The 12,887-nt window shown below is 34.2% G+C and overlaps 3 protein-coding genes across 3 annotated transcripts; all 3 read left to right on the top strand.

Annotated features, from left to right (window-relative positions):
* The first annotated feature begins 1,451 nt into the window (after positions 1-1,451).
* LOC123915842 (dirigent protein 23) lies at positions 1,452-2,555 on the top strand. Its single transcript, XM_045967104.1, has one exon. It carries the CDS (start codon positions 1,454-1,456, stop codon positions 2,090-2,092), a length of 639 nt encoding a protein of 212 aa, XP_045823060.1. The 5' UTR covers positions 1,452-1,453; the 3' UTR covers positions 2,093-2,555.
* A 5,157-nt stretch (positions 2,556-7,712) lies between these two features.
* On the top strand, positions 7,713-10,553 carry LOC123917901 (pentatricopeptide repeat-containing protein At2g21090). Its single transcript, XM_045969813.1, has one exon. The coding sequence runs from the start codon at positions 7,941-7,943 to the stop codon at positions 9,738-9,740; it is 1,800 nt and encodes a 599-aa protein (XP_045825769.1). The 5' UTR covers positions 7,713-7,940; the 3' UTR covers positions 9,741-10,553.
* Positions 10,554-11,479: 926 nt separating this feature from the next.
* Positions 11,480-12,715, top strand: LOC123916390 (PI-PLC X-box domain-containing protein DDB_G0293730-like). The gene has a single exon (XM_045967841.1). The coding sequence runs from the start codon at positions 11,693-11,695 to the stop codon at positions 12,644-12,646; it is 954 nt and encodes a 317-aa protein (XP_045823797.1). The 5' UTR covers positions 11,480-11,692; the 3' UTR covers positions 12,647-12,715.
* The last annotated feature ends 172 nt before the right edge of the window (positions 12,716-12,887 follow it).

Genomic DNA, 12,887 nt, shown 5'->3' with positions numbered 1-12,887 from the left:
CCATAACTGGTGGATACGTGGTGCGTTTGTTTGTGCAAAACGCTCCTCTAAGTCAAGCCACACATCCTTGGCTGTTGACGCATGTGAAATGCTCCCATGGAGACTGGGATCTGTTGAATTGATGATCCAAGCCATCACCATGGAATCTGCCTTTTCCCACAAATAATAATCTTCATCATGTGATGCTGGTTTTTTGACAGTGTCGTCAATAAAACCGAATTTTGTCTTCGCACGTAGGGCTGTTCTCATTGAACGAGACCACGTTCGGTAATTGTTGCCTTTGAGCAACACAGTAACAAGAGGAGTTCCTGGGTTATCTGAAGAACTCAAATGATATGCAGGATTGGGAGTGATCTTTGTTTCCTTGACATTGGAAACGTGATCCTCATGTTTTTTGCCGGCAGCGGAATCCCGGTTTTTTCCATCATCAGAATTGACCAGCTCTGGTGCCATAATAAAATAATAGAATTCAATATGAAACTTTTTGTATTTCCTTGAATTGATATGCTGAACCAATTACACGTATAAATAGTTACAAGAGCAACTAATTGATCCTAAAATCATGCTAAACTGATATATACAAATAATACATGATTATGATATTAAATAGAATCAAACAATCATGGGATTGTGATTGGCATGTTGACTCATGATGTTAACTAACATTAATTAGTATCAATATTTTCTTCTATTACTATCAAAGCCACTATGTTTAGTCAAATAGTAGAAAGTTTTGATAGTATGTTAGACATAATGAGTTCGATTCTCAACTTCATTATAAACAAAAAAAAAATGAAAATAACAGTTTATCATATCATACGACTTGTACATTAAAGTATGGTTTAAAGCATATTTTCTAAGCTATGTGCATTGCATTTCTAAGTTACTTTTTGAATAAGCTTTTCTAAACTACTTACAATTGTCTATTTTAGGTCATAGGTAAATTTCACAAAATTTTCCTTAGTTAAAATATGCAATTCAAATCAATTCACCAATAACGTGGAATATGGTGTGGACAACTTTATCATTTGTCCAATTGCTAAAAGCAGTTGAACGACCCCTCCCATTTATCACGTTCTTCAAAGAAATTACTCCTAACATGCTCTAGTGGACCTCCCTCACTTTGTAAAAATCAAAACACGAATATAACTATGTCGGTGTAGTGTTTGTTGCGCCACAGCATTTCGAATTTCTTTTGTGGGTAAAGTGCGTCTCGTTAGCTGGTCTAGTTGTAATTGACGCTGAACTTGACGACTTTAGTTTGATCTCCTGCAATTGTGATCGAAAAGGCTGAAATCACTTGATAACATAACTGACTCCGAACTAAATTAGACGGTTCAGTGGACCGGTGGTGGAAAAAAAGTACCTAATATTCTCCATCAAACAGTACCTAACACCTTTTGAAAAAACAGTAACACAAACAATTGGTCACTAACTCCACAACGCAACACAAATGTTTTCTATTTATATACACACACTCAACAGAGAAACAAAACACACAAACCATAAAAAAATGTCTATGTCTAAGCAAAATGTGCTTGTGCTTGCACTTCTTCTAATGTTTGCTATGCTTTTACCACCAATTCAAAGCTTGAAACTAAAAGCAGGGAATTGGGGCAAAACATTTCCAAAAAAGAACCAAGAATCAGAAACAAATCTTCAATTCTATTTCCATGACACACTAAGTGGGAAAAATCCAAGTGTTGTTAAGATAGCTGAACCACTAGACAAGACTCAGTCATATGTAACACGGTTTGGAACCATATTTATGGCAGATGATCCATTAACGGAAACATATGATCCGAAATCGAAGTTAGTTGGCCGGGCACAAGGGATTTATGCGTCGTCGTGTCAACAAGAGATCGGGCTTCTTATGTCGTTGAGTTACGTGTTTGTCGACGGGCCTTATAATGGTAGCACTTTTACTCTTGTTGGGAAAAACTCTGCTGCCAACCCTGTTCGTGAGATGCCTATTGTTGGTGGTACTGGGCTTTTTCGAATGGCCCGTGGGTATGCTATTGCGAAGACTCATTGGGTTGATTTAACTACCGGTGATGCTATTGTTGGCTACAATGTCACTCTCATTCATTAGATTTACAATTTATAAATAAATAAATAAATAAATCACTTAATAATACTACTTATGAACATTCTTTTCATAAGAGACATCTGATTCAACAAAATTTGATATATTTGGATATATCAACTTTGGTCGATGGCATGTGTCTCTATAAAAAGAACGGAAGAGAGTATTATAATAGATTTATCAATCTTTATATTCTTCTTATATTGTGCACACACGGACATATCCACATTGTTCTTGTTAGATTTTCCTACATCAATGTATGTTTTGTTTTTGTTTTCCTAATTAATGTAGCTTTTTGGCCATGTTCTGAGTTATAAATATACATCTTTTACAAATTGGCATTGTAGACACAAAATAAATAAACTCAAACATGTATGATCTGAATGTGTTTGGTCTTGTATGAAAAGGACCATAGTATCCTGTGTTCATCAATTTCTCTAGATGATTATCTATCTTTATTCTCTCTTAATCTTGTTTTTCTCAAGTTTATTTTTCAATTTTCTAATCATTAAGAGAGTGAGATAAAGGAAGGAATTAAGAGAGATTGAGGGAGGTTTCTATTGAGAGGATCCAATTACTGCAAAAAGAACGTATTTGCCACCATTAAAATGTTGTCATGATAATAATATAATAATTAGTTGGTAATTTTTTTTGACAAAAATAATTAGTTGGTAATTAGAGAGTTGTATTTGATAATAGTTTTTTTTTTGAAACAATATTTGTTAATAGTTAGTTGCTAGTAGTTGTGTATGCCTATAAGCAAAACTAAGCAAGTGTGATGTAATCGGTCAATCTAACTTTTTTTTTTTTTAATTTGTAATCGTTTTCCCATCATTAATATACTACTTTTAGACTCCTACCAAAAATATATACAACTACTTTTAGACTTTTCTCTCTTCTTTCATAACACCTATCACTTAACTTTTTCAATGAAGAGATCAACTTTCACCTACTTCTAACATAACTATAAGGTGTTAATTATGTTAGTTTTTAAGATCGTTTAAACAGAGTTTAAGGTATCATCTCCAATGGTGAAGTACCTATTAGGTACTCATGGTACTTATTAGCAGTGTTTTAAAAACCGAACCGGACATCGAACCGATGAGGGTACTGGTTCACTGGTTCATTGGTTGAACCACTGGGTCACTGGTCGAACCGCATGACAAATCAGATTAAACCGGATTAAATCGGTGGAATGAACCGGTCTCTATTTAGTTATTGAACCGGTCGCTATATAGTTAAAAAAAATCATTGTTACTTTTTTTTCCCTTAGATCTTTCATTGTTACTTAGGCCCCATTTGACCTTACTTATTTTCTACTTTTCTACTTCTTTACTTTATTTCGGTAATTTTTTTAAGGAGAAATAGGGCAAAATACAATTTTATACTTCTCTATTTCTTTTAAGGAGAAGTAGAAAAGTAGAAAATAAGTAGGCCAAACGAAGCGTATTATTATTAGAAAGACACACTTTCGTAGATAATAAATAAAATAAAATCAGTGATCTAATATTAAATAAAGTCTTGTGGTGAGAGATTTAGATATACTCCGTATGAATGAAGTCTTGAGTTCGATCATCAACTTCATTGTAAACAAAAAAGTGAGAGTTGAAAAATTAAATCAACACAAGACAAACAATAAACAAAATATGAAGTTTATCTAAAAAATATAAAAATAAAAAAATCAAAAGTAATTGTATAGTTAAAAAAGATCAAAATTTACGTGGAAAGTTGTTTTCATACAATAAGTAGAAGACTATATGTTGTAATATATAAAATAAAATGTAAATTTATTAACAAGTAACATTTGTAGCATAGTGGTAGCAAACCTTTACTTTCATTTAAAGGTCAATGGTTCAACACTCATTGGTGCCACTTTTCTAATATTTTTACGCATTAAATGAAAACATGTGCCAAAAAAAATGGAATAACTTGATTTAAAAAAAAAGAGTTAGGATCCTCTCCAAACTTGATTTAAAAAACGCGTTCTGAAAAAAAAAACATAAAAAAAAACGAATTCTAAAAAAAAAATTCCAAATTTGAGTTGAACCGGCCGGTTTGAATAAACTGTCGGTTCACCGGTTTTTTGCGGTTTATTCCGGTTCACACCGGTTCACTGCGGTTCAATAACATGGACGGTCTGATTGTCGAACCAGACCGGTTACCCTCTGGTTCCCGGTTCAACAGGTCCGACCTGCCGGTTCGGTCCGGTTTTTAAAACACTGCTTATTAGGTACTACCATTAGAGCAAAATACATTTGAGTACCTATTAGGTACCAATTCTCACATAAGAACCATCTCTCTCCTCTTGGACTCACCTATTAGGTACCTATTAGATTAAAATATTCTTTTTATGGGACCCACACACATTTTTGAATTGATGTGGAATTATTGATGGAACCCATTTAGAACTTTTTAAGAAGTGCTATGTTGGAGGAGTTGAGTATCTATTAGGTACTATTATTAAAAAATAATAAATGAGTGATGTGTTCACGTGAGACTAGTTAAAGACTCAAAATTAGAGTTCTATATTGTGATGCTCTTAGTTTTTCAGACTTTTCTCTCTTCAGTCACTCATAAAATCTAATAGAGGGCCAAGTGATATTAAAAGGATTTGGAGGCTGATTTTATGAGTGAGTGAAATTATGTACAAAAACTTAAATTATTGAGTGAATAGATAAATACATTTGAAATTGCAAAATTAATCAAATACTACCACTCAAGTTTTAGAAATAGCAAATAATCTCATGAAATTGTGTGACGTCTGTCAAATTACCGGTTTTGCTAAGTTTGTTCAGTTAAATTTAAGTATTATATTTTAGTTGAATTATTTGGTATACATATTATGTGAATATGTACCACTATATTTGTTGAGGTGGATGATTATGATTGGTCTACAAATAATATTTATTGATTTTTCTATATTAATATTATTTGTGGACCAATCACAATCGTCCACCTAATTAAACCGTGTACCGATACATATCCACATAATATGTGTATGAGAGTGTTCATCTATATTTTAATACGTTTACTCTCCTTTTCCCTTTTAACCCACAATTTCCCTAATTTTTCATATAAAAAAACATTATCTTCTTCTCTAAAAAAAATTCAACCATCCTTCCTCCATAATCATCATCATCCTTAAAATTTACGGACTAATTTGACTATTCAAATTTCAAGACAACTTAATTTTGATGTCATGTAGAATGCATCTACATAATGCGAAAATACAAAATGCATCATACATATTGACACATCCTAATGGGTGCCAAAGATTTGATTAATTTTTTTTTAAAAAAAATACACATTATTATAAAATATACTTCAACAACTTCAATCACTAATGATTCTTGTTAGGTTTTTGCGATCGACTACATTTTGCAAAAGCCAACTCTAGCCAGATGCTGTAGCATGTGAGCATAACATTGTTCTGGTCTGTAACGCGCAATTTTTTTTTATATAATATCGCAGGCAAGATTTGTTTCGTTTATATAATCATGCTTACTCGTTAAGCAAAAACCTGCCTTGTTGTCCAAGTTTCTGAAAGGCGGTTTATGTGTGTTTTATTCAGAACAAAAATATAACGTGATATATTTTTGTATTAAATCAAATCGAGGTTTTATTTTGAAGACAATCTAGGGCTGTCCGCAATTTCTCCAGCTGTGTGTGTCTGAAAACCTAGCTTGCGCATCAAGACAATTCAGGACTATAAATACGGGAAGACTCAGACCTATTTTACTAATGTAATCTAAACCGTGTTTTACTAAAAGTGTGAGTTTTAGTGTTTAGAGTTTTTGTTAATTGTGAGCCTTTCTTGTGTCACTTTGATACAAGCTTAGGACTGTGTCTTGGGTTTTAATTATGAACGACTCCTAAGCTTTGAAGTACGGAGTTAGTTGGTGTTATTCACTCGAGAGCTTTTAAGCGAGAGTGAAGTCTAGTTTCATAGGAGAGTGTCTCCATCTTTGATCGTTATTAAGTTGATAGCAACACTGTTTGTGTTGTTATAAGGAATTGGGACGGAGTCCCATATCTAGGAGGTTCCTAGGTAGGATTTGCACGGGTAGTGTCTAGGCGATAAGTAGAGCACTGAGTGTTGGTCGAGGGCTTTGAACTAGAACTATTATAGTGGATTCATTCCTGGATTGGTATCCCTCAGAGTAGGTGACGTTGCACTGAACTGAGTTAACATACAATCTATCTTATTTACTTTATTGTTGTTTATCGCTTTATTATACTCCGTGTTTATATTGCTACGACAGTTGCTGTAGCAACTTGCGTAGCATCTCTCCACTGCATGAGAGATTTCAATCCTAATTCATCCATCATTCTAGCCTTCCACACCTCTTTCACTATTTTATTTTTTAGCCAATAACTCTAATTTTTCAACCATTCTTCCGTTCCAAACATCATCAGCTCCATCGTCCTTTAATAAATTCTTCATCTTTTTTTAGGGGAATATTTAATGATTTTTGCGTTTTCAACTTCAGCTTCTTCATTATGTCGTTTAATTCCTCATCACTGAAACAAAGACACAAGCTTTTTTCTCATCGCAGTGTTGATTCTCCATTTATCATTGCTTGGATCGACAAACACCCGAGACAAAGGTTTCATGAATGTGGCCGCTACACATGGAGAATGAAATGCAATTTTTTTTCGGTGGTATGATGATGAAGTACCTGAGAGACAGAAGAAGATTATAAGAGCTTTGTTGAAAATGAATGATGCATTGAAGAACGGGGAGAGGAATTTTGTGATTGCCATTGTAATTTTGGTGTTGTTGGTGTTATATTTTATAGTAATTTGCATTATCTATAGATGCAACAAATTGTGTTGTGTTGTTCAAAATTCAAATCAAGTTGTTCTATTTGCATGATATTTAAATCACCAAACAATAAAGATAGTATACAGACAAAAGATAACTTACTTTGAGACATATTTGTTAATTATATTCATTAATTATAAAAATATTAAAACTAACAATGAATTAGTTAAGTGATAAGGATTAGATTACTGACTCAATTCTTATCAATATCATGGTAATAATAATAATAATAATAAGGACAAAACTTACATGCATTTCTATACATGCATTTCTTACTTTTTCACTCACAAAGAGGTAGTTATTTGTGTTTTTTCATTTTGAAAAAATAAAAGAAAATTATTTTTTAATAAAAAAAACTACCTCTTTGTGAGAGGAAAAGTAAGAAATGCATGTATGGAAATGCATGTAAGTTTTGTCCTAATAATAATAATAATAATGGAGTTTGGGCTGGATTTTTTTTGGTCCATTTTGCCCTTAATTTCCTTTATGGTTTTTTAATTATTCCATAATTGCCCTTAACTTCCTCTATTTTTTTTTTATGATTTTTTCACCTATATCTATTCTATACTATAATATATAAAAAGAATACATGAGTTTTGGGTTAGAATTTTCATAATACCAACATTACCCTTGTTTTTTTTAGTAGCAACAAAAATCTTTTATTAACAAACTCACCATAACATAAGGCGTATCTTTTTTTTTTTGTACATAAGTTAGACACAGGCAGACACGGAACCTGGCCGGCTAGTAATAATAATTTGCAAATTACTAAATTTTGCACCACTTTTGTCTATTAGTTGATGCCAAGGCAAAACTAGGTGAAGTGACCCATGCCATGGGTTTAAGATAAAAATTAAATTTTTTGACGCTACGCTTCCGATTCCGATTCTGTTCAGGCATGACGCCGCCGCCGCCGGTATTGACCACCAGGATTCACTGTCCACGGTAACACCATTCCCGGTTCCAATTCATCATCATAATCATAAACATAATAGATGATGAAGTTCAAGTTGAAGTTCATTCTCTGCAATGCCAATGCCAATGCCATCTTCATTCCAAACTCACAATTTCAAGCGCTTCAAACCCACCGATCTATGCATCGTCAAACCTATCCTCTCTTCCAAAACCCATCTCTCTCAAGCCGTTTCTTCTCTTGATCTTTTGCACCCCAAAGGTATTCGTTTACCTTCTCACGTTCTCGTTAATCTATTGCGTCGTTGCTCTGAAACAAAGTCTTATAAAGAGGGTAAGCTTGTTCATCTTCATTTGAAGCTTACCGGTTTTAAACGACCCACTACGCTTATTGCTAATCATTTGATTCATATGTATTTTTGTTGTGGCGATTATGTTTGTGCACGCAAGGTGTTTGATAAAATGGAGGGTAGAAATTTGTATTCTTGGAATAATATGATTTCTGGGTATGTTAAATTAGGGATGATGAAACAAGCTAGGAGCATGTTTTATCAAATGCCGCAAAAGGATTATGTGTCGTGGAATTCGATGGTGGTTGGTTATGCACATTGTGGGAGGTTTGGCGAGGCTTTGAGGTTTTATGGACAGTTGAGGAGATTGTGTATTGGATATAATGAGTTTACGTTTGCTAGTGTATTGATTGTTTGTGTGAAATTGAAAGAATTTGAACTTTGTAGGCAGATTCATGGACAGGTTTTAGTTGTTGGGTTTTTATCCAATGTGGTTGTTTCCAGCTCAATTGTAGATGCTTATGCAAAATGCGGTAGAATGGAAGATGCAAGGAGATTGTTTGATGATATGCCCGTGAGAGATATTCCTGCTTGGACGACGTTAGTTTCAGGATATGCTTTATGCGGGGATATGGAATCAGCTGCTGAACTGTTTAGTCAGATGCCCAAGAAAAATACCTATTCTTGGACGTCTTTGATCGGAGGTTATGCGAGAAATGGTCTGGGTCATAAAGCTCTTGGAGTGTTTAGAAAGATGATTAAGCATCAAGTTAAGCCTGATGAATTCACATTCAGTAGTTGCCTGTTTGCTTGTGCTACTATCGCTTCACTGAAGTATGGTAAGCAGATACATGCATTTTTGGTGCGGAATAACATTAGAACTAATCCTGTTGTTGTTAGTGCTATTGTTGACATGTATGCAAAATGTGGAAGCATGGAGACTGCCATGCAAGTCTTTGTAATCGTCAGAAATATGCAACATGTAGTGTTGTGGAACACTATGATATCAGCACTGGCTCACTATGGCTATGGGAAAGAAGCAGTTATGATGCTCAACGAGATTCTGAAATCAGGAGTGAAGCCAAACAAGACCACTTTTGTTGCCATTCTAAATGCTTGTAGTCATTCAGGCCTTGTCCACGAAGGACTCCAGTTTTTCAATTCCATGCATGCTGTGCACAGCATTGTCCCAGACCTAGAACACTACGCAAGCCTAATTGATCTTTTGGATCAAGCTGGATGTATTGATGAATCAATGAAGGATACTGTAAACCATGTTTGGTATTCTTTGCTAGGTGTATGTAGACTGAATGGAAGTACAGGACTTGAAAGAGAAGTAACTGAATTCCTTATTAAATGGCAGCCTCAATCTTCTGCTGCTTATGTATTACTTTCCGGTACATATGCAGCACTCGTGAAATGGGGATTGGTTGAGGAAGTAAGACATATTATGGATGAGAGACGTGTAAGGAAAAATCAGTCCATTAGTTGGATCGAAATTGAAAATGAGGTCCATTCTTTCACTTTATCAGATGGATTGCACCCTATGAAGGAAACAATATACTCAGCTTTGGGGCACTTAAATAACCAGATAGAGGACAATGCCCCATACCTAACTGAAGGATAGAAAAATTCTTTTTCCAGTTGCTCATTTTTTGTAGAAAGCGGGATACAGTTTCCATTTTAATTATTATAGTTTTATCTATTTTTACTTTCTTTTTCGTCATTCTATATTCTGCAGAGTAGAATTTCCATGATGATATATTTATAAGATGTTACCTCCAGTAAAAATCCGAGGACAAATGAGAAGAGAGTTTGGTGGGAAGGAAGAACCAACGAAAAGAAATGATTTTCATGAAAGAGTTCTTGCTTCCTTTCTTCTTCCAAATTGATTTGCTTGTATTTTCACCAACACAATCAAACAAGAATTTTATTCCTGCGTAAATGATGCCCCTTCCTGCTTTTTTGGAAGCGCGTCTCATTCCTTAATATGACATGAAATGTCTGCATCGCGGACTACTGATGGAAAATGGGAAAGCTAATTGTGAATTACAGAGCAGACTTCGTGGTAGACGCAATTTTCGATTGGTGGATACTGTAGCATGTTGGGATACAGATCACCACAGAAATTCCTATGTGGGCATTAGGTGAAGGAAGATTTCATGTTCTAGTTCGTAGTATCATCCTTGTTTGGGGTCTCAGTCTTAAGTGCCCGTGCTGATCAGGTAGGGTACATTTTTTTTTTTGAACAAATCAGGTAGGGTACATTACAATGATCCGAGCTAGTAAACCGTAGAATTCTTTTAACAATTTGAACTGAATTTGTTATTATAGGATAATTCTTTTCCCTCTATAGGAATAGGAATAGGAGCTTACTTAACACCAAACCTTTGTCTCTGTATTATCTAAAGGAAATATTGAATTATGCAGTTTTGTATCATGTCTAAAGATGAGTAACCTTTTGTTCTGCAATATTTTCAGCTGTTAATTGATGCGTGTAGGGTTTAGAGATCAACAGGTGAAAATTACTTTATTTCTAATTATATATATTTTCTTCTTAAAATTACATCAAACACCACGACGGGCAAACATGTCAAGGATTCATCATTGTTTCAAAATCAGGGTTCAAAACTTAAAAACAAAATGAGCTATGAAGATTTAGGCCCTAGCATATCTAGAAGAGATTCTCTATACAATCACTTCTATTGATGTATCCTAATCTAATTGAATATAAAGTATAATTGGTTGATCTTTGTTCATTTATCTACAATTTTTTTTTTATCTGTCTATTAATATTTTCCCGCAATCAATAGATAAATCATAGTGTTTAGAAGAATTGTTGACAGAACTAACAGTGTTTTTGTTTTTTTAAAAAAATCGGTATCCGAGAGGATACTAATCCCCATCAGCAATAAAAAATTTGAAGCCATGTAGCTTTTACCATGTATGAATGGAACCAAAAGTTAAAATGAGTCCTACAATAGTTATTTTTGTATATTTTTTTCTTATATATTCCTTTTACCATTGAAGATAATCTTATTTGAGGCGTGTCAGACAATAAATGTAGATAATTGGTATCTCTCTATCGGAATTCAAATTTTGGTTCGCCGTGGGAATCTATAACCTCTTCAACCGTGTTGATTGTTATTTTGGTTGATTTAACAAATGACCATTTAAAAGTTAAAACATAGATTATTACAAGTTTACAAGCCAAGTGAATAAACAAAAAGCAAATACCAAGTGAGATGAGTTTGGATAACCATACAAGTGGACCAACCAAATGCCAATGACATCGATTATATCTCCAGACCAATAATTTGAGCGAAGGTTCCCACACACAAAAGACAACATAAGAGTACTTTCTAATCCAAAACCATAATACTTCAACGCAACCAAAAAACAATTGAGTGTAGAAATACAATAACTTTTCTCCAATTCATTAAAAAAAACAAATCCATTTGTAAGATACCATGCTTTATTATATAAAATCCCATCAACAAATTCATTACATAAACATAATCAAAGAAGAGGAAGAACTAAAAATTCTTCTTCTTCCTCTTCTTTTACTTGTTGAAGAAAATGGGTGCTCAGGTCTCGAAACAAATCGAAAAGCGAAAGACAATCGAAAAAGAAGAGAAATCTCTTTCTGATCTAAAGAGGTTAGGAGAAAACTACCCTGGCTCTGATTATATCCCATTAGACAGAAAAATGTGGATGTCTAATCTGAATCCTGAGAAACTTAAGATCAACATGATTGTTTGGCCCGGAACACATGATTCTGCGACGAACAAAATCGGTATACCAGGAATCACTCGGCCTTTCGCGCAATGCCAAACCATTTCCATCTACAATCAGCTTGTGAGAGGAACAAGAGTGTTTGATATTCGTGTGCAAGAGGATCGAAGAGTATGTCACGGAATTATCCTAACTTACAGCGTAGACATTGTTATCAGAGATGTAAAAAAGTTCTTATCAGAAACTGAATCCGAAATCATAATCCTCGAGGTTAGAACCGAGTATGGACATAATGATCCACCGGAATTCGATAAGTACCTCGAAGAAAACTTAGGTGAGTACTTAATTCACCAAGATGATTCTGTTTTTGATAAGACTATTGCAGAAGTGTTACCAAAAAGAGTTATATGTGTTTGGAAGCCGAGAAATTCACCACAACCGAAGGCAAGAAGTAGTCTTTGGAGTGCAGGTTATTTAAGGGATAATTGGATTAACACAGATTTTCCATTAACAAAGTTTGAGAGTAATATGAAATATTTGAGCGAACAGGAACGTGTTGTGTCTAGAAAATACTTTTATAGAGTCGAGAATACTGTTACGCCTGTCCCTGACAACCCGATTGTGTGTGTGAAACCTGTGACCGAACGCATTCATGGATATTCAAGACTCTTCATTAGTCAGTGCTTTTCTAAAGGGTGTAGTGATAGATTGCAGATATTTTCTACTGATTTTATAGACTTGGATTTTGTTGATGCATGTGTTGGACTCACCTATGCAAGGGTTGAGGGTAAAGCATGAAATAAATTGTTCTCTATTTCTTCTGCAATGTGTTTGATTGTGTATATATAAGAAAGTGTTTGTGATGTATTGTGGTGTCATATTTGTGCATAGTTATAGTTGCATGCATGCATTAATTTGAAATAGAGGCTACTGGGCAATGAAACATCTTTGCATGCATTTTAAGATAACAAGAATAAAGCTTTAATTAAGCATTCCATAGACAAATTAGACACATTAAACAAACTTCAAAAAAGCAAAA

This window comes from Trifolium pratense, linkage group LG3 (genome assembly GCF_020283565.1).
Source record: "Trifolium pratense cultivar HEN17-A07 linkage group LG3, ARS_RC_1.1, whole genome shotgun sequence".
Lineage (NCBI taxonomy): Eukaryota > Viridiplantae > Streptophyta > Magnoliopsida > Fabales > Fabaceae > Trifolium > Trifolium pratense.
Note: the sequence above shows the minus strand (reverse complement) of the source record. Positions and strands in the feature narration are given on the sequence as shown.

Excerpts from the sequence above, each read along its gene's own strand:
- LOC123917901 (XM_045969813.1), top strand. The coding sequence starts at position 7,941 with ATGCCAATGCCAATGCCATCTTCATTCCAAACTCACAATTTCAAGCGC.
- LOC123916390 (XM_045967841.1), top strand. The coding sequence starts at position 11,693 with ATGGGTGCTCAGGTCTCGAAACAAATCGAAAAGCGAAAGACAATCGAA.
- LOC123915842 (XM_045967104.1), top strand. The coding sequence starts at position 1,454 with ATGTTTTCTATTTATATACACACACTCAACAGAGAAACAAAACACACA.